This window comes from Balaenoptera physalus, assembly GCF_965194825.1.
Source record: "Balaenoptera physalus genome assembly, chromosome: 10".
Classification (NCBI taxonomy): domain Eukaryota; kingdom Metazoa; phylum Chordata; class Mammalia; order Artiodactyla; family Balaenopteridae; genus Balaenoptera; species Balaenoptera physalus.
Window position 1 is genome coordinate 74,427,613 of NC_138889.1, and position 22,876 is coordinate 74,450,488.

Below are 22,876 nucleotides of genomic sequence, written 5' to 3' on the forward strand. Positions count from 1 at the left end.
TACCTTTTGAAGCTACCAAACATCTGTGCGTGGCCCAAAAACTTTCCAAAGTCAATGTGAAACATGTGTCCTGTGCTTCGAAGCATTATATTGTCATTGTGTCGATCACAGATACCTAAAACATAGGTGGCTACACAGCATCCAGCACAAGAATAGATAAAATTCTCAGAAGCCTATAATAAAGATACAAAATTATCTTAGGAAAAAGATTATTTTTAAAGGAGGCAGGGTAACAAAGATTAAAGTAATTTATCACTCGTTGAAAACACTATTATAAACCACTTTCTCAATAGCTTGTAAACTGGGTTATGGTAGCAGAAGCCAGTTTTTCAAAAGCAAACACCCTTCTAAAGGTGGTTATTGCCCCTTCTCTCTAGCTTTTGTCTTTCAACAGGTAGAGATCCTGTCAGTCCCTACTTAGGGTACACTCTGCCTTTGAACGTCTTTTAAGCATCATGTTTGTGGAACCCTGCTCTTCACAGGCTCTGCTGCTTACCACAAGTGGTAACATTGGGACAAAGATTAATCTAAATAAAGGAATATTTTTCCCCCTTTTTTGGCTTGTAGGAATGGCATGTGTAAAGCAAGAAAGCTTATATCTTTAAACATCCAATAATATAATGAATGTGTCTTGCTGTCCATTTAGTGACTCCTTATGTGTCATCTGCAAGTTTCTCAAAGCTGGAAGACCTTCTTTCACTTTAGTCCTCCCTGTCCTGGGGATTAAATTAATAATATAATATCACACAGAAGGATACAAGTTGCATACAATGAGTATTTGTAAAGCAAATACTAAAGCACATGCATTTAGTTTATTCTCAAGATACTACATTTCTGAACAGAACAGTCACATGGCTCTACAGGTCCATGTGATTAATTTTATTCCATAACCCCCTAGAAATCTTTAGTGGTGATGATGATGATGACGATAACAGCATATGTTTACACAGCACTTATCACAAAACCAGGCATTGCACTAGTCTCTCTCTACACACACACCAGAGTATATGTGTGTGGGTATGTACATATTAAACTCATTTAAAATGCCACAACAAAACAATGATGTAAATACTATTATTACTGCTATTTTACGTATGAGAGAAACAAAAACAGAGATTATTTGCCCAAGATCACATCATTGTTAAGTGGCAGAGCCAAGATTCAAACCCAGGCAATGAGATTCCACTATGTTATACTCCCTCTTACTTAGCAAAGCACACAGAAGAGCCAAGTGCATGAAAGCCATTCAAAGTATGTTACTTGACAATTATTTTGGGTCAAATAACTTATTCAGAATCACAGAGCCAATATTACTGTAAACAAATATTAGCTTCTTTCCCCAAACCACAAAGAATTAGGAAAAGGGACAGCTCTTAAATAGTGTAAAAGACCAACAAAGAACAAAATTCCTCTACTTTACTTTCATAGGTCAACAGATAGCATTTGTACGTATCTATCTGTAAATACGATACATTAATGATTTGACATAAACTAGGATCTCATTAAAACTTAGAAAAATACTGTTTTCACAACTTAAACTAAATGACTAGTCACCAGAGCTGGGAAATGAAAGCACCTAAGACCTATGTAACACATTTTTGACAGTAATTTAGAATACAGAGACTAGCTAATCACCTTTTCATATTCCTCTTCAGAGGGATTGTATTTCCTCAGCCACTCTGCAAGTGGTTTATCTTTAAAGGATCCAGTCACACCATATTCCACTTGGATTTTCCTGAGGGTATCTGAAGCAGGAACTAGCTCCACCATGCCTTTAACAACAAAACATTAAGATATGTGAAAATGTCTCCCCCCCAAATTTACAGCTTTTGATGTTTGACATAAGATACCAGCTAACAATCATCATTTAAAAAAAAATCAACTCTGGCAGCCCATGCTAGAAAATGTGAAAAATCAAAATTATTTTTTATTTTCAGAAGTACCCAAATATAAAACTGAATTTGACTATTTCAGACTTTACGTCTGTACATCCATGTGCTACCCACACAAATAACAATTTTAATTGCAAACTAGATAATACTGACCTCACCAATTAAGTTACTTACAAGATATATGCTGTCCCATTTTGCACAAAAAACTTTCTCTAGTCATGTACTTGGGCAATATAAGAGTGTTTCAGAGTACATTAAGCCCTTTCAAAGGGAAGAACAGATGAAGATTGTCTTTGTGATATGTTTGAGTCTCATGGCTGTCTTCCTTACTGAAATGTAAATGCTGTGCTTATGTAGAAAAATCTCAAAAATATGTTTTTAAAGACAAAATCCACATAGAGAACTGTACCTTTTGTTTAAAAGAAAGTATTATGCACGTTGGAATATATACAAAATAGTCTCAGAAAGGGAATTCCCTGGCGGTCCAGTGGTTAGGACTCTGCATTTCCACTGCAGGGGGCACGGGTTCAATTGCTGGTTGAGGAACTAAGATCCCGTGTGCCGTGGCCAAAAATTTTTTAAACAAGAATAAAAAAATAGTCTCAGAAAGCTATGTAAGCAGTTATATTTTGGGAGCAGGCTGCCTAGGACGTGTGGGAGAAAACTAAGTTTTACATTCCAATTTATTCTATTACATGCTATATGGATATTTTACTATGTGCGTATATTTTTTATATATTTTAAAAATTAGTTTTATATATTTTAACAAATCAAGGAGATGCACTGTTATCAAAATAAGAGATACAGACACAGAGACATGCTTTTAAGAAAGGACTGGAAATAACCAAGAAGGCCAAGTCCTCCAGGCCATCCCAAAAGAAAGCATGCACGGTCAGGCTGTAATCCTAGTAGACTGGTCACACATGGCAGAGTGAACTCATTTGGATCCTTTATGTTGTTTTGGTTACATTATCTGGTTTATAGTTCACAGTGACATCCTTTTTCAATGAATACCTGCATCTTGATTCTATGAGTATGTTTAATCAAATTTTTAATATACATACAAATTTCTAATTTCATTATCAAACATACAAATGTAGAAATTACTGTGTACAGAACAGTGGATAAACGTTCATAAATATACAAAGTACTACTATCCCCTGAGGGAACTTAAAATCAATCCAGCAGAGAAGACGCAATGTCTGGTAAGTATTAAAGACAACTGCTGAGTCTGGAGAAGGGAGGATTACTATAGACTAAGGTGCTTGTTAAAAACTTCACAGAGGATGTGAATGTGATTTTTCATTTGAAAAATAAGGACACAGTGAGATAACACGAGTGAAAAGCTTTAGCACAGGGCAAATCACGAAATAAGCACTCAACCATTAGAAACAACATAAAAAAAAGAGGGAGTTGACTGCCTACAAAGTTACATAGAATTCCATAAGAAGAAAGAAGAGTTCAACTATATGAAATAAGTATAGTGACAGAAAAACTAATCCAGTGAAATGGTAGGCTCTTGTTGATGAATGAGGAATCTTGCTTGATAAAGTGACTTCCACCTTATAAAACTTATTGTCATGCAAGCATTTATTAGGGCTACTCATTGAGTTACTATATAAAACCAGCAACAATTCTTAAACTGACTTGATTTCCCTTTTTTTGGCCATACCGCGCGGCACGTGGAACTTCCCCGACGAGGGATGTATCCTATGCCCCCTGCAGTGGAAGCCTGGAATCTTAACCACTGCACCACCAGGGAAGTCCCTGACCTGATTTCATTTTGACAAGATAAAGTCTGCACATCCTTACCTACAAAAGGAAAGTGATAAGGCTGAGATCATAGTGTACCAGCACCAGGACCCTTAGAGCAGGTACACACTGAGCTAAATTCAAGGAAAAAAAATAAGACATAGCTAACATATTTACCTCGATCTCTGCCAGTTGAGAGACATTTGAAAATTACCATCCTCAGATCTAGTCCTTCTTTAAGCCAGATCTTGTCCATAATCTTTATCATTTGTAAAGCTAACATATCTTGCCGAAGATCTTCACCAACCTTGAAATCAAGGAAACAAAATGAAACTTGTACATTTCCAAAAGACTTAATAAATTACATATAATAAAGGGGGGGGGGTGTGGGGAGGAGGGAATAGTGAAAAGTGTAAAGAATAAGATGAACAGAACCACATTTTTATTCTTCTGCAGCATTCTAGAGAAAGTTACTTAACCTCTTCATGTCTCAGTTTCCTGATCTGTACACTTTAAAAGGTTAGGTTTTATGGTATGTGAATTATGTTCAATTTTTTAAAAGGGCAATATGGAAGATCTTTGTGTTGATCGAAATATTTCATATCTTGACTGTATCAATGTCAACATCCTAACTGCAATATTGTAGAACAGTTTTGCAAGATGTCACCACTGGGGGAAACTGAGTAAAGGGTATACAGGATTTCTGTGTAACTTCTTAAAATGAACTACAGTGAACTGCAAACTTCAATCTACAATGATTTCAAATTAAAAGTTTACTTAAAAAAAGTTTAAAACATAATGATGAACACATTTTTGAGACTGGCCAAGAAAATTATGGAAAAAAAGAGGTGATTTGCCTTAACAAATATTACAACATATAAAATTACTGTATTCAAACAGATGATACTGTTTTAGGAAAAGGCAAATACATCAACACAATAAAATGGAATCTAAAACCAGATCTGAGTATATGGGAACTTGCTATATACATATCAAAGGTGGTTCAAGAGAAGCTATCTTGATGAACCTCCACTAAACGAACTCACTGAATTAACTAAAACTCTCCATTCTTTCTTAAAAATAATACTAATTGTGATCACAACACACAAAACTTTGGTAAGTTTTGATTACTTTTAGATTACTCTAAAGTACTCTTTGGTAAGTTTTGATTACTTTTAGATTACTCTAAAGTACTCTACTCCTGCTGCTTCCCACAGGTAAGTTATACGTTTCCAAAAAGAGTGCCCCTCTCATAGTTTTGCAATATTGCCCTGCACTTCTCCAGGGCATACCATTTCACCTCCAGGTGAAAGGCATTACCTAGAGCTATGATGTACTAACACTTAACTAGCATGGCCATATACAGCAGCTCTAGGCCAGAGTTGCATTTATTACCAAATCCATTTGGGAACAGTTTATCTCAGTAATAATTTTTCACATAGTTATTCAATTTAATTAAATTCTAAATAAACAAAATTACTGTTGCAATTTTGAAAAAGGAATTTGAGAAAAGAATTTTTTAATTACCAAAAAACAAACTACCTTACTCTGCTCACCTTAAACATGACGTTAATTTCTTCCCCCATTGGATCAGCATTCACCATTGTGACTTTCAGGGGCACAGCATTAGAACTGAAGAAGGAACATGACTACAAATACAATATGTTAAGCATTAGAATGATAACACTGAAATAAAAACTTAAAAAAATTTTTTTTTTGGTCCAAGGCATTTCTCCTTTCACTTTTTCCTTTGAATTAGGGCAAATGAAATAACGCAGGTGAACTGCTTCTTAGATCATCCAGCAGATAAGAGGTATATAAAGATACTTTTTGAAACTTAAACATAACACATTGTCTAAGCAGAGAAGCAATACCTTAAAAACTTGAGACAAAAACCATCAAAAGTTTGAAATATTACGACACTTTAAAAGTGTTATAATCCTTCAACAAAGCACAAAATTTTGTATATGCTTATCTTTCCTCTAAATCAGTATGATCTGGAATGAGATCTCTACTTCTATTCATGGTACTAGTAAAATTAATAATTGGCCATGGGATCAATAGTGACACTAAATTGAACAATTTCATTAGCAAAGATCAAGTCTAATATTAAAATTAAACTGGCTAAAAAACTAATTAAGAGAGTGAGAGCAATTTAAAGGAAACAACAAACAAAATCCAAGGGGTAAATGTAACACCCCCCACCCCACCTCCAGTGACATAATTATACAGCTCAAGCACCCACTCTTATATTGAGTTGGCCAAAAAGTTTCTTCGGTTTTTAAGTAAAGATAAAAGACACATTTTTCATTTTCACCAAGAACTTTTTGAACAACACATTCATCATTTTGTTCCACTACCTTCTGCCATTTTTCAGGCAACTATATAATTCCATCTTCCCAAAACTTTTTATCTTCTTGAGCAAAGAACTGTTCCAGGTGCTTTTTTATACAATATTTTTTTAACATATATTTATTTTATTTTTGGCTGCATTGGGTCTTCGTTGCTGTGCGCAGGCTTTCTCTACTTGCGGTGAGTGGGGGCTACTCTTCGTTGCGGTGTGTGGGCTTCTCATTGCGGTGGCTTCTCTTGTTGCGGAGCACAGGCTCTAGGCACCGGCTTCAGTAGTTGTGACACTCGGGCTCAGTAGTTGTGGATTGCGGGCTCTAGAGCACAGGCTCAGTAGTTGTAGCACACGGGCTTAGTTGCTCCGTGGCATGTGGGATCTCCCCAGACCAGGGCTCGAACCTGTGTCCCCTGTATTGGCAGGCGGATTCTAAACCACTGTGCCACCAGGGAAGCCCCCAGGTGCCTTTTACAGTCTTCCAGGGAATTGAAATTTTTTCCACTCAGAGAATTTTGTAAAGACTGAAATAAATGGAAATCCGAAGGTGCAATGTCTGGTGAATATGGCGGATGAATCAGAACTTCCCAGCCAAGCTGTAACAGTTTTTGCCTGGTCATCAAAGAAACATGCGGTGTTGCATTATCCTGATGGAAGATTATGCATTTTCTGTTGACTAATTCCGGATGCTTTTCATCAAGTACCACTTTCAGTTGGTCTAATTGGGAGCAGTACTTGTTGGAATTAATGGTTTGGTTTTCCAGAAGGAGCTCATAATAGAGGACTCCCTTCCAATTCCACCATATATACAACATCACCTTCTTTGGATGAAGACTGGCCCTTGGTGTGGTTTGTGGTGGTTCATTTTGCTTGCCCCACAATCTCTTCCATTCCACATTATTGTACAGTATCCACTTTTCATCTCCTGTCACAGTTTGTTTTAAAAAAACAAATTGGGAAATTGGGATTGACATATATACACTAATATGTATAAAACAGATAACTAATAAGAACCTACTGTATAAAAGTAAATTAATTAATTTAATTAAATTTTTAAAAAAGTAAGTTACAAAATAGTTCATATAGTAAGGGCTTATTTTTATACAAACATAGTTCACGTAACTAGAAAAGGCCTGAAAGCATATAAACCAAAGTGTATCCAGTCATTTTATGTGCATGGTGAGGTAATAAATGATTTTTTTGTCAGAAAAAAAAAATGGAACATTTTCATTACGTTTAAGCAGAGAATTGCACACGGAAATACAGTCAGGGATTTTTTTCGGACTTCTCTGGTGGCACAGTGGTTAAGAATCTGCCTGCCAATGCAGGGAACACGGGTTCGAACCCTGGTCCAGGAAGATCCCACATGCTGCGGAGCAACTAAGCCCGCGCGCCACAACTACTGAGCCTGTGCTCTAGAGCCCACAAGCCACAACTACTGAGCCCGTGTGCCGCAACTACTGAAGCCCGCGTGCCTAGAGCCCGTGCTCCGCAACAAGAGAAGCCACTGCAACGAGAAGCCTGCGCACCACAACGAAGAGCAGCCCCTGCTCACCGCAACTAGAGAAAGCCCACCTGCGGCAACGAAGACCCAATGCAGCCAAAAATAAGTAAATAAATAAATGCATCTATTAAAAAAAAGAAGATTTTTTTCGCTTAACTTAGGTGGAACCCAAACATCAAAGCGATGAACATAACCAGGCTGGTGCAAATGATTTTCAACGCTTGATTTGGATATTTTGAGTATGTCGGCTATCTCCCACGTGGTATAATGTTGATTGTTCTCAATAAATGTCTTTATTTGATCGCTATCGACTTCAACTGGTCTACCCGACCGTGGAGCATCGTCCAGCGAGAATCTCTAGCACGAAACTTTGCAAACCACTTTTGACACGTTCTATCAGTCACAGCACCTTCTCCATACACCACATAAATCTCTTTTTGCATTTCAGTTGCGTTTTTACCTTTCTTGAAATAATAAAGCATAATATGCTGAAAATGTTGCTTTTTTTCTTCCATCTTCAATATTAAAATGGCTACACAAAAATTCACCAATTTTGATAAGTTTTTTTTTAAATGCTCGCTGATATGACAGCTGTCACAATACCATCTAACAAAATTGTTTCACATGAAGTTAAAGACAACTAAGCGCTACTAGAGCCATTGTACAGAAAAAAACCAAATGAACTTTTTGGCCAACCCAGTATTTCAATGAAGAGTAGTCATACGTCAACTTAAAAAAATTAAATCTGAGACTCCTTTACGGATAGTTGTACCCTAGACTTTCAAAATCACAGACACTAATGGATGAATTAATTGGCTGCTTTTGCTGAGCTCATGTTAGAGAAAAATCCACTATTTGTATTACTATTAGCCCAATTAAAAATATAGTTACTCAATTTGGATGATTACAACTACTTTTTGATGACTCTAATAAGTGTTATAAACCTTGGAAGACTCCACCTGGCCATTCACAAGAGAGGAAAAAAACTGCCTACCTGTGACTGGGTACTTTTACCACTACAAGTACAACATATGCAGCTATTACACCATAGCAAAAAATAATTTATTTCAAGGCAGTAAATAATTTTACACTGTTTTTTCTTTCAGGAATGGTGATTAGATAAGAATATACTGAGATAAATATGGATCTTACACAAATATACATCCATAAGTACTTATAACCAACCTATGCAGATTTTATCTGCATTTGCCTTAAGCATACCTGCCCATTTGCCTTCTTCCTACACATTATTTGAAAATGTAATATGAACTTATAAGCATTGTATGTCACCTTAATATTTAATTCTTTTGCCACAAGACTTGGATTGAGAGGGAGACGGCATTTATTTCTTAGAAAAAAGGACTGCACTCGTTCCATACTCCTTTGGAGGACAACCTATGAAAAGAAACCGATACTGTAAGTACATAATGAAAATGAAGACCTATTTATAAGACAACAAAAATATGATATGGACCCAATTTTTTAAATGCCCAATTGTCAAATGGTCAAAAAAGTTGTTGCTAAAGAGAGTTAATTTTTACTATAAAAATAAAAATTATAGCAAAGGCTATAAACATAAGGGGGAATTACATATGGTCATATTTAACATATTAGTTAATACTCACAAATAGAAATTAAGCACTAATGAGACGCCAATTTTTATCTAACAGACAAAAAATTTAAGATAACATCCAGTGCTGGCAACAAGGTGGGAAACAGATACTTTCATAATCTACTGGTGGGGAGGGAGATGTATACTGGTAAGTTTTGTTTTGTTTTGTTATTGCAATCTAATATAAACTATTATAACTAAAAATATACACAGCTCTTGATTCAATTATTTCATCTGTAGGAATATCCTATGAAGAAATACTAGCACTAGTGGGAAGCAGCTGCATAGCACAGGGAGATCAGCACAGTGCTTTGTGACCACCTAGAGGGGTGGGATAGGGAGGGTGGGAGGGAGGCGCAAGAGGGAGGGGATATGGGGATATATATATATGTATAGCTGACTCACTTTGTTAAACAGCAGAAACTAACACACCATTGTAAAGCAATTATACTCCAATAAAGATGTTTAAAAAAAAAGGAAAAAAAAAAGAAATACTAGCAAAGGGGCAAACACTTATATATTAAAATTCATCACAGAACTGTTTGGGAAAAGAAAAATGTATAAACAACCTACATAGAGGTAATAGTTCATAATTTATGCTAAGACACCTTGTAATACCATGTACTCATTAAGAAACATGAAGTGTAACTATACGTACTTACATGAATTCTCCAACATAAAGCAAAAAAAAAAAAAAATCATTGCTGAAAGAAATTAAAGATCTGAATAAATGGAAAGATATCCCATGTTCATGAACTGTAAGACTTAATATTATTAAAACTGCAACATTTCCCAAATCGATCTACAGATTCAACACAATCTTTATCAAAACTCCAATTGCCTTTATTGCAGAAATGGGCAGGCTGATACTAAAATTCACATAGAATTGAAAGGGACTTCCAAACAGCCAAAACAATCTTGAAAAAGTAAAAGTTGGAGGACTCAAATTCCTGATTTCAAAACCTACTACAAAGCTATAGTAATGAAAACAGTATAGCATAAGGAGGGACATATAGATCAAAGGAATAGAATTCAGAGTCCAGAAATAAACCCATATAACTATGGTGAACTGATTTTCAACTAGGGTGCCAAGATCATTCAATAGGAAAGAAGAGTCTCTTCAGCAAATGGTGCAGCAACAACTGGATAACCACATGTAAAAGAATAAAGTTGGACCCTTTGCTCATAGAATATTAAAAAAAAAAAAAACTCAAAATGGATCAAAGACTTTTTAAGAGTGAACCTATAAAACTCCTAGAAGAAAACATAGGTGTACCTCATTGTGACCTTCGATTTGACAACAAATTCTTGGACACACTAGTAAAAACACAAGCAACAACAACAAAAAAATAAGACCATAAAATGTAAAATTTTTGTGCATCAAAGGACATTATGAAGGAAATAGAAAGATGATACACAGAATGGGAGAAAATATTTGCAAACAGTACATCTGATAGGGGTCTAGTATCTAGAATACATAAAGAACTCTAACAATTCAACAACAAAAAGACAAACCAATTAAAAAGGACTTAGAAAAGAAATTTCTCCAAAGAAGATATACAAATGACCAACAAACACATGAAAATGTGCCCCAAATCATTAGTCATTAGGGAAATGCAAATCAAAACCACCATGAGATACCACTTCACATCCACTAGGATGACTATAGTTTAAAAAAATGGAAAATAACAAATTTTGGTGGGGATATGGAGAAACTGGAATCCTCATACATTACTAGTATTATACTGGAATTATAAAATGGTGCAGCTACTTTGGGTAACAGTTTCAAAAAACATAGAATTACTATATGATACACTAATTCTACTCCTAGGTGAAGTGAAAACAGATGTTCAAACAAAAACTTATACACAAATATTTATAGCAGCACTATTCATAATGGTCAAATAATAGAAACAAGCCCAATGTCCATCAACTGATGAATGGATAAACAAAATGTGGTATTATCTATACAATGGGACATTGTTCAGCCATAAATACACATGCTAGACTATGGATGAACCTTGAAAACATTAGGTTAAGTGAAAGAAATCAGACACAAAAGGCCACATGTTGCATGATTCCATTTATATGAAATGTCCAGGATAGGTAAGTCCAGAGAGATAGAAAGCAGATTAGTTCTCACCAGGACCTGGGAGGAGAGGGGAATAAGAACTAAAGGGTTAGTGGGTGCAGGCTTGCTTTCTCTTGTGATGAAAATGTTCTGGAATTAGACAGTGGTGGTGGTTGCACAACACTGTGAATGTACTATCAATAACAGCCAATGGACTGTACATCTTAAAGTGGTTAAAATAATGAAGTCTAGTTAAAAAATAACATACATTTCTATAAAAAATTTTTAACTCCAAACATTTGTATATATACGTGTAAAGTCATATAAAATGACCAAGCAGGACATAAAACAAACTGTGAACAAGATATCTACAGGGAGAAAATGAAACTGGAAATGTTCTAATTTTTTAATCCATAAACTTATTCATTTGGACTTTTTAAACATTAGCATCAATTCATACTTCTATTACCTTTACAATTACAAAAATGTTAAAAAGCAAAATAATGAAAAAGAAACTCAAGAGAACAATTTTGATCAGACAGGAATTAATAAGCATGGAAATGAAAGGGAACTGAGTTAGGATATAAAATCTTTTCCGACAGGTTTTAAGCAACTTTTGAATTCAATCTGCCCAAAACAGCGTAGGTGTGTTAAGAGTTCTATTGGATGTCTATTGAAAAAGAATAACAACCGGGACTACCCTGGTGGCGCACAGTGGTTAAGACTCCAGGCTCCCAATGCAGGGGGCCTGGGTTCGATCCCTGCTCAGGGAACTAGATCCCACACCCACGCCGCAACTAAGAGTTCGCATACTGCAACTAAGGAGCCCGTGCGCCGCAACTAAGGAGCTGGTGAGCTGCAACTAAGAAGCCAGCTGGCCATAACTAAGGAGCCCACATGCCGCAACTAAGGAGCCCACGAGCCGCAACTAAGACCCGGCACAACCAACCAACCAACCAACCAAATAAATAAATAAATATTAAAAAAAAAAAAAAAAGAATAACAACTTGTCAGCACTGTAAAGATCCTTTAACATCAAAATATTCATGTTCCCTCTATGGGTACATACCTGTCTGGCTGATCCACTAGCCTGCCTTACTTTTTCTGCTACTCCTCCTAAAAGTTGTACAAGTTTTGCCTGCTTCAGAAGTTCTTCTCTGAGTCCTTTTCCTCCTACTGAGAGGAGAGCACCCAAAACACGTTCATATCGGGCGCCAAACTGTGCATCGTGCAGGGCATCCTTGAGGAGCCTAACACAGCAAAATATTTATGTCAGCCACTTCTGCGAAACAGATTAATGTCTCTCAAAAGTCAATTTAACAAGTTTAATTTTTGGTATCCAGGAATTAATTTTAAGCTATATAAGCAAGTAAAAACTCAGTCATTATTATAGAGCTCTAACATGCCAGATAATTTTGCAATAGAGGGTTTTGTTATTTTCTGGTTTTATTTCTCAAGACATAAAAATTTAGCTTCTTTATAATAATGACTTCAATGAAACAGCTGGTATCAACAGCAAATAGTCTGAGCATACAGTTTAGACTCTGAGTGTCATCCCTGTAAATAAGAGAGACAGAAATAAAGTACTTAAGAAAATTTAAATCTTACCAATATAAATTGTGTGCTATCTGTATATTTCCCAATGCCCTGGACAGAAGGAAGCGCACTAATGAACTGTTCAAGTAAATTTCATATTTCAAAGCCTACATGCAAAGAAAAATAAGAGTCACTATCACTAGTGGTCAAACCCATACTATGTTGTTAGGATAAAATTATCAAAAGATAAACTATATAAATCAAGGATGAAAGATGATACTGATAAAAATGAAACAGATGAATTAACTTAGGTGAAATTAATGAAATCAAGAAGAAAAGTACAGACCTGGGAATAACATTCATTAGCTATGTTTAAAAGGCCAATTAAAAAAAAAAATCAAAGAAAAGTTCAAGTCTGGTTTGTTCTGAGAATTAAAAATCCAGTTACATGTATATAGTTAGTATTCAAGTAGGGCAGCTGATAATAGTGGGAAAAAATTCACACTAAATCCAAATGCAATACACCTCAACATTCCCACACAACAAAAGTACTTTTAATCAAAACAGAAAGGGGATCCCTTAGCAAGGTCCCTACTCATACAAACTGGGGAGAGGGTAAGGAGGGTAGGTTACCTCGTAAAAAACTCACCTGCACAAACTGTGGAAGAAGATCTGTTAGCTCATCATCACTAATAGCCTCAATCCAGGTCACAGCTAGGGACCTCACTTCCTGATCAGCAAATCTAGAAGCATACCACAAAATCAAGATTTGACAGCGATTTCTTTCTAATGAAGCTGTTTTTCCTGAAAACACAATCTCAATCTATTCCTGACAAAGAATACTCAAATAGCTATTCAAAAGCAATGTGTTTCTTCTTTTTTTCTAGGAAGAAAATCTTATTGTCCTATACACAAATCCAATTTCGTGACTGTTTAGAAACTTCATGAAAATTAATTCTGGCCTATATCATAAAAATATAACGAAGTATTCAAAATTTACAACCTCTCTAGATTAGTTTTAAATGATATGATATCCCTTTTTAATAACCTCAACACAAAAGATGTGTTTATAGAAATATGCATTTACACATTGATACTGAATCGAATTGCTTTCATGTTAAAACAAAGGGAACTAATCCTGCAACATAATATCTTACTGGAAAAACAATAAAACAGAGCAAATAAATTCAGCCACAGTTAACTTACTTTGAATCAAGAAGCTCCAGCGCAGTCAGTGGGTGCAATGGAGGCCACTGCCGAAGCAATGAGTAAGTTTTGGCAAGATTAACCCATTTCCAGTTTGGGGCACTCGCTAGTACTTTAGGAAGACAATTTGGGTGTTTGAGGCAATAATAACGTTTCTCCCACAGAAAGGCTTTATCTTCTTTAGAAAGTCTGAATATGTAACAGAATTAAATCACTTCTCAGTGATATCATAATGACAGTTATAATCTCAATGATTAAAAATGCAAAGAAGAAATTTATTCCTTTTAGGACAGCCACTTCTTGGTAGAATCATTAATACTAATTTGGAATAGAAAAACGCAATGTACAGCAAACACCGCTAATTTACCCTAATTTGGGGGATGGAAAGAAATCATTCTGCCTTGATAAAAGAGTCTTAGTTAGTTAAGAAAAAGAAGGATAATTCAGCACAATAAAATTTATTGAGCTCTAACCAGATGCCAGGCACTAGAAATCAGAGTTGGATACGCAGAACCTACCCTAAGAGACAGCAAGGATTTCATCACTTTATAAAAGTAAAATCAAATGTCATGCCAAAAACAAATGCTACTACAAAATTTTAGAAGATGTGAATATACAGCTTATTTGAGGAATATTCAAAATAAAAAGAACTTGTCTTGGAAATTCTAATTTACTGTTAATGACAGATGTTTATGTGAATGAAATATTTCACTATTTCACTACTCATCTATCTACCCTTGTGTATATAATCCATGCATTGAATTGAAATGTATTTATCTCACATGGAATACTAAAAAAAAAAATCAAGTATTGCAAAAAGGTACACAATTAAGTTTCTCCTTCCAGTTCCCCTCCCAGTGGCAACTGCCTAACCTCGTATATTCTTCCAGAGGTAGTCTATTCATATAGAAGCATACACAAAGGTGTATGTAGATTCTCTTTTTTTCCTATATGTTAACGGTAACACACTATCTTGACACTTATTTTCTTCATTTAATATCTTACATATTAGTACATATAGCTATAACTTCATTCTTAATAGTTACATAGTACTGTTGGATAAATGTACCATAATTTAACCCGTTAATGAACATTCCCTATCAGTTTTACAATAACCCAAATAAACATTGCAACGAATATTCTTGTCTCCACAAGCAAATATAAAAGGGTTTTCTCTAAAATACACTATAACTAACTGGAAGTGGAATTGTTAGGTCACAGACTATGGACCCTGCGACCTTTATAGATTTTGCCAAATTGCTCTCCAAAAGCTTTGAGTTCTGCCAACAGTATAATTCCCATTTTCTGTATCCCATCAATACCTTATATAATGAGACATTTTAATTTTCAACAATCTGATGTGTGAAATGGTATCTTGTATTCATTTACAATTCCTTGATTACTGAGAGGTTGAACATCTTTTTTCAGATGTTTAAAAGGTACTGTATTTCTTTTCCAAAGAATTACCTATTCATATTCTTGTCTACCACTGTGTTGTCTGTTTTTCTACTTATATGAAAAGGTCCTTCATATATTAAGGATATAGATTATAGTTCCCAATCTATTGTTTGCCTTTTGATTATGCAAAAAAATTGACCTGTACAAATTTCTAAATTTTATGTAGTCATATAGTCTTTTTATACAATTAAAAACAGAAAAAAAAAAAAAAAACTTTCCATATCAGGAACACTGCTAAGTCATGAACTAATTCAAGGCATTTAATAAACCATTAACTTGAACTTTACATTGTGAGAGATACCCAGGCAAAACAGAATCAAAGGAGTGTACCCAAGTGATGAGTCTCTGTGAAGAATATCAAGAAGTTTCCCTTTTATATCATTCTCCAATGTTTCTAAGTTGTGTTGTTGTATAATGCTTCTGTCAACTTGAGGAGTGGTATAAATGATATCAAATGTAGGAGAAGGAAAATCAACCTTAAAAATTAACAGAAGTTGATTAAATTACAGCTGAAAAGTCCACATATTTGCTACATTAACTTGTTTTTGATTTTTCTTAGCCATCAGGGTGATAACACCAAATATTAAATTAATGCTTCTGTCCTTTTATTAAAAGTGATTACCATTACTGATAATTCTCAATAGCACATGTACTACTTGGGATTGGTATAAGTGCATCTTTTACTGTTTCTCAGAAATAGGAAATGGTTTATTGACATTTAAATTAAATATAGGTCCTAAGATCGAAACAAGATCAATTAGGCTTCTTTAGTAACAACCCAGATCATGGTACACATATACTTTTCATAAAGAATTCAAATTTGAACCTTTCCACGTGTCAGGAAGTATCATTACCTGTAACACTATTCTTTCCATCACATATCCTTTTTTGGGGACTGTTCCAGGAACAGGATTTGTATGTGATGAAGTCCAAAGATACAGAAGTTTAGTTCCACATGTTAAAAACCTTCATGAATGTAAACAGAAGAATACTGTGGATTTCATCTTAAAAATTACTTCAAAACTCACAACACATGTTAATGAATTTGAAATGTTAATAATCAAATATTTATTAAGCATCCTCTATATAAAAAGAACATATGAGAAGGAGTCACTCTCCATAGTGTACTTTCACTTCAGTATTTAGGTACTGAAGTATGGGAGTTAGAACAAAAGGAGGGAAGATGAAGCAACATTATCTTGGGAGAATCGGGGCTCAGGATAGAAGACAAGATGGGTGAAGTCTCAGAGTCACCTGTCCCCAAAACAACTTCTATAAATAGGAAGGTGAAGGATAGTCTTTGAAGATCATCTACAGAGGAACACATCTCAAGATGGTGGTTTGGATTTCATAACTGCTCCTTGACTTTTACCATAAGAACAAAAACACATGCCAAGAAAACCAGTATCTACTTTGTGCCAAAGCACTAATCATTTGAGATGAGAAGTTTTATCTGTTTGTGACCAGGGGTCAGCAAATTTTTCTGTAAAGGGCCAGAGAGCAAATATTTGGGGCTTTCTGGGCTATACAATCTCTGTCAGAGACTCAACTCTGCTAGTATAGTGCCAAAGCAGCCATGAACAATACATTTCAAAAAATGTGTGCTGTGTTGTAACAAAACTGTACTTACAAAAAACAGGCAGTGGTCCGGAGTATGCTGACCCTTGCCCTAGACTACCAATTTATTGTCTACTGAAATTAAAAACATTTACCAATAAAGATATTGATATATCTTTACACAGAAGAAATTTCTGAAAAATAACATGAGACATAAAAGCAGGAAACTATAAACTTCATCAAACTTCGCTCATTTTATTCAAACAGCAAATATCCTTTCCAAAACTAGACTCTAGTCTTAATGTTTTCTCTAGCAGGTTAACAGCCTTTGAATCTTTGGCACAGGAATTCCCTGGCAGTCCAGTGGTTAGGACTCCGCACTTCCACTGCAGGGGGCCTGGGTTCAATCTCGGGGAACTGAGATCCTGGCAAGCTGCACGAGGCGGCCAAAAAAAAAAAAAAAAACAATCTTTGACACATATATTCTGTCTATTTTAGAACCACCCTCACCCTCAACTAGATTATTTGAAGGCAAATTCTGATATTATTTTATCTGCAAATACTTTTATGTATCTCTAAATGATAAACACTTTAATTTAAACATAATTGCAACAGGAACTTCCCTGGCGGCCCAGTGGCTAAGACTCCACACTCCCAATGCAGGGGGCCCGGGTTCAATCCCTGGTCAGTGAACTAGATACCACATGCCGCAACTAAGAGTTCACATGCTGCAACTAAAGATCCCGCATGCCTCAACTAAAAGATACTGCGTGCCGCAACTAAGACCCAGCGCAGCCAAATAAATATTTAAACATAATTACAACAAAATAATTAAAAATAATTACTCAAAGTTATTAGCTATCTAGTCAGCACTCAAATTTCTCCGATTGTCTCTAAAAAAAATTTTTTTAACAGTTGGTTTGTTTGAATAAGAATACAAGCAAGATCCAACATGTGCATTGGTTGATATGTCTTTTAAAGTATCTTTTAAATCAAGGGTCAACAAACTCCAGACTGTCACCTTGTTTTGTAAACAAACTTTTATTAAAATAAAGTCACACTCATTCATTTACATATTGCCTATCTATCACTGCTTTTGCCTTTGCTTTTACATTTGTGACAGAGACTACATGACCTACAAAGCCTCAACTACTTCTATCTGGTCCTCTTAACAGAAAGTTTGCCAACTCTTGTTTTAATCCATACGTTCTTCTTTTTTATCCCCTGTTATTTGTTGAAGAATCCAGGTCTTCTGTTCTGAGAATTTTCTATATCCTGGATTTTACTGAGTGCATTCTTCTGGTGTCATTTAGCATGTCCCTTTATCTCCTATATTTTCTGTAATAGTTAGATCTAAAGGTTTGATCTGATTCAGGGTTAGTTATGTGCCAAGAATACTTAATACTCTGTAGGTGGTATTGTATACCACTAGTTCCTGATGCATCAAATAAAGAAGCACACATTGGTATATCTCTCCTTCTGTGATGTGAAGATAATCGGTTTGTTCAAGGGCTATCAGTCTAAATCATCCATTATAAAGTTCCAGAAAACTTAATCACAATGGTTTTAAACAAAGCATTAATAAATTACTGCTTAAATCAATGTCAACCAAGAATGCTTCTGACCCCAGTGGATATTTGGCAATGTCTGGAGACTTTTTTGTTGGCAACTAGGGGGTACTACTGGCATTTAGTGGGCAGCAGCCAAGGATGCTGCCAAACATCCCACAGTGTACAGGACAGTCTCCCACAGCAAAGAATTACCTGGCCCAAAATGTCAACAGTGCCAAGACTGAGATTTCCTGGCCTAAATCTACTATTTCAGTAGGGGCTGCAAAACTGTGATATTCTGTCATTCCTTCTGCATCTATTAGCTGGAATTTTTCTGTAAAAAACTTTCTCACATCAATTATTTGGTAATCCTGAGACACAACTATAAAGGAACAGCAGCTTAAATGCTTGATTCAGTTTATTTAAAAATGAGTTAAGGGGGCTTCCCTGGTGGCACAGTGGTTGGGAATCCGCCTGCCAATGCAGGGGACACGGGTTCGTGCCCCGGTCCGGGAAGATCCCACATGCCGCGGAGCGGCTAGGCCCGTGAGCCACAACTACTGAGCCTGCGCGTCTGGGGCCTATGCTCCGCAACAAGAGAGGCCACGACAGTGAGAGGCCCACGCACCGCGATGAAGAATGGCCCCCACTCGCCACAACTGGAGAAAGCCCTTGCACAGAAACTAAGACCCAACACAGCCAAAAATAAATAAATAAATAAATAAATAAATTTAAAAAAAAAAATGAGTTAAGAACTCATTTATCATTGAGGTTGACTGAAATGCCTGTAAATCATTTGGCTTTCATGATAGTAACTTCATCAGGCTGTATGCAGGTTATACCTTAAACATAAATTAATTTTAAAAGAATTTCAAGACCAGGATTTCTGATCACTATACTACAGTACGTTAACAGACTAAATCATTAACACTTTCTCTATATGTATTAACATAAAATCAGCTTCCCTCTTAATTTCTGAGCATTTTTTGAATGTTAAATCCTAACATTACCTAGACTGACTACACTACTTGGCAAAGTCTCAAGATTAATGGCATCAGCTCACTGTTTTAAACAGTAGAGTGCTGGATGCAACTATTTAATTATCTAACAAAAGTCAACTGCCCTTCCCCTTACTCTTTTGAATTTTGAAAGAATGTCATTCATCCAATAAAAAACATTTATTAATAGTCAAAAACAAGTGGCAAAAAATGATAGTACTTCTCAAATGAAGTAAAGACTCCTGGTGCTTTCAAGAGCACGAAGGTTTTCAAAACTGATTCATTTATAAAAATTAATGACAATGATGTAATTACATTTAATTTTCTCACATAACTATTCCCTGACACTAATTTATCAAAGACAATTGAGGACTTCCCTGGTGGAGCAGTGGTTAAGAATCCGCCTGTCAACGCAGGGGACACAGGTTCGACCCCTGGTCTGGGAAGATCCCACATGCCACAGAGCAACTAAGCCCGTGTGCCACAACTACTGAGCCTGCGCTCCAGAGCCCGCAAGCCACAACTACTGAGCCCTCATGCCACAACTACTGAAACCCGCGCTCCTAGAGCCCGTGCTCCGCAACAAGAGAAGCCACTGTAATGAGAAGCCTGTGCACCGTAACGAAGAGCAGCTCCCGCTCATCGCAACTAGAGAAAGCCCATGCGCAGCAACGAAGACCCAATGCAGCCATAAATAAATAAATAAATTTATAGGGGGAAAAAAAAAGACAATTGAGAACACAATTCTCCTCCTTTATGTGGCCAATATTCTGTTTTAGAGTAGTCATGGATTATATTTAGCAAAGGGTTCTAAATATACATCATTAATAGCAATTTCTTTTTCTTTAATTTTTTTATTTTTTCGCTGTGTTGGGTCTTGGTTGCAGTGTGCGGGCTTCCTCTAGTTGAGGGGAGCAGGGGCTACTCTTCATTGCGGTGCGTGGACTTCTCATTGCAGTGGCTTCTCTTGTTGCGAAACACGGGCTCTAGGCGCACGGGCTTCAGTAGTTGTGGCATGTGGGCTCAGTAGTTGTGGCTCACGGGCTCTAGAGCGCAGGCTCAGTAGTTGTGGCGCATGGGCTTAGCTGCTCCGTGGCATGTGGGATCTTCCCGGACCAGGGCTCGAACCCAGGTCCCCTGCATTGGCAGGTGGATTCTTAACCACTGCACCACCAGGGAAGTCCTAATAGCAATTTCTTCAACTGCTTTTATCTAGCCTTTGGCAGTTCAGAATTATGTCAGGTGTCAAATAAAATTTGAGCCCAACAAAAGTTATAGAATAAAAAAATCTTAAACTGCCTCCTCACATATAGGGGGAGTGACTATAAGAAAAGAAAAATGTGTGAATAAATGCTATATTTAAGTACACGAGAAAAGAATATTTCAAAAACAAAACTTATGAAGTCAGTGTTTCAAACACCACATGATTTTTAAAATGATTACTGGAAATTCAAACTGTGTTTGTCATTTAAGAGGAAATAGGAAGTAGAACTAGATTAGCAGAATTTTTTAACTCTTATTTTTTAATTGTTTTATTGTAGGTTAAATAGATCAGTTATTACGTCATTTCCCCAAAACTGTCCCATGGGACACAATATTTTAAAAGATGTATTCTAGAACAAAAAAAGTACCATGGTATCAAATAAGTCTGAGAATGGTAGTATAGGATAATGTTAAGAACACAGACCCTGGGGCCAAACTGCCTATATTCAAATCCCACTTCTGCCACTTACTAGCTAAGCGCCCAAGGGCAAGGCACTTTGATTCTCCCCTCTGTAAAAAGGGATAATAATAATGCCTCCCTTCATAGGGTTGTTGTGAGGTATATAAGGCTATGTATACAGCACTCAGACTAATACCCAGCATGCAGTAAATGCTATGTATTTGTAATTACAGTAATATTATTATTAAACACAGTAGGCTTCTTGACTGCAGAACTTTAGAGACACTTTAATATGCTAATGTCCATTATCATGCTCCAAAATGTTATCACATGCTATATCAAACATTCCAAACTTATTCAATTAAATTTTTTTTCATTTAGGAAAATGCTTGATGGTCTCATGGAACATATTATTACTTAAAACATAATCAAAATAGTCAGCTGAAAGGTCAGCTACATTATCGCAATGGCTATTAGTAGACACAAAGCTCAAAAGGAATTCCTTTAACCCTAAGGATCAATAAATTTTGCATACATGTGGGACTTCTGAAGATTAAAGGCCAGGGGTCCACAGCAGTAAGGGTAGATCAGTCAGGTAAAGGGAATAATATGCAGTTGTAGACTCTTAAACTGGAGAAGGATGGGGAAGAGATGTGAAGAGGGAAAGTGGAGTTTTTGTTTTTTTTTAAATATATCAAAGGAACTTGTAAGACCACGAGTATTATGTCATAACATAATGCTTTCCATAAATTACAATTAAAGAATGAATAGGCTGCTGCTTTTCTTCTGGAATAGTGAGTGGCAAACAATCCTTTGAATACCCATATAGATATGTTCAAACTATAGCAGTACAACTTTGGTTTCCTCTGTGTATCTGAAATGACCTCCTTTAATCACATCGGAAAAAATGAGGCAACTCATTACCTCATCACGTACGTCACTGTTCCCCACTCCACTCTCTAGCCAATTCTGATGCTGCAGGTGTGTCCACAGTAACTCACCATTACAACTCAGTAACACTTACCGTTTAAAGTCAAAAAGAGGTAAAGAAACTTTGCCCAAAGCTTCTGGCCCCTTTCTCTGCTTATTAGAATCAGGGGAACTTCCACTGCTCTGATTTAAAATTCCAAAAAGAGTAAGGTGAAGAAGTGATTCTAATGGCAATTGTGATATCTGGATGGGAAAAATGATTCTATGGGGGGAAAATGTATTAATAGAAAAAACAAATTAGATTGAATATGAAGTTTAACCCTTTAACGAAACTGACAATCTTAGGTATTTTATTTGACTCATCAAATAATCTTTAATCCTGAGTAAACTTTACTTAAGCAGTAAGCTTCGTTAACAAATACTATAAAAATCTTAAATAAATTTCATTAAAATTTCCAACACATAACATTCCTCTCTTCAAAAATTTGTTAATGCTTTTACTTAAGACTGGCAATGTCAATTTCTTGGCAAAATAATAATCATTTTTATTTCCTTTAGGAAAAGCTAGATGAATGTTTGAGTATTTCTGATTTGAGATTTATGTGTGCACATACATACAAAGACAGACATATATGTTTACCTGTGTTTTGTTTTTGTTTTTTTAAAAATCTGAAAGGACACATAAGTCCAACAGTGGTCACTCTGAGGAGCGATGAGATGGTTAAGTGTTAAAAATAAAGTGACGCTTTTCACCCCACATGCATTTCTGTATTATTTGATTGCTTTGACAGACATGCGCTATT

General features: G+C 35.9%; 1 protein-coding gene across 9 annotated transcripts in view; it reads right to left on the reverse strand.

The window, feature by feature from the left end:
- Positions 1-22,876, reverse strand: part of PIK3C2A (phosphatidylinositol-4-phosphate 3-kinase catalytic subunit type 2 alpha) — a 102,831-nt gene that overhangs the window by 11,366 nt on the left and 68,589 nt on the right. For 7 of the 9 annotated variants that reach the window (XR_014267912.1, XM_082476505.1, XM_082476504.1 and 4 more), the window contains 12 exons: positions 22,168-22,335; positions 16,230-16,341; positions 15,706-15,851; positions 13,918-14,106; positions 13,361-13,454; positions 12,784-12,878; positions 12,245-12,425; positions 8,783-8,887; positions 5,201-5,293; positions 3,822-3,951; positions 1,636-1,772; positions 4-173 (listed from right to left, as the gene is read on the reverse strand). Coding sequence is in view for 8 of the 9 variants with exons in the window: in XM_082476505.1 (XP_082332631.1) it covers positions 4-173; positions 1,636-1,772; positions 3,822-3,951; positions 5,201-5,293; positions 8,783-8,887; positions 12,245-12,425; positions 12,784-12,878; positions 13,361-13,454; positions 13,918-14,106; positions 15,706-15,851; positions 16,230-16,341; positions 22,168-22,335 (1,620 nt within the window). In the remaining variant the exon portion in view is untranslated. The remainder of the gene's footprint in view (positions 1-3; positions 174-1,635; positions 1,773-3,821; positions 3,952-5,200; positions 5,294-8,782; positions 8,888-12,244; positions 12,426-12,783; positions 12,879-13,360; positions 13,455-13,917; positions 14,107-15,705; positions 15,852-16,229; positions 16,342-22,167; positions 22,336-22,876) is intronic. The other 2 variants (XM_082476506.1, XM_082476507.1) reach the window with 1 other exon arrangement.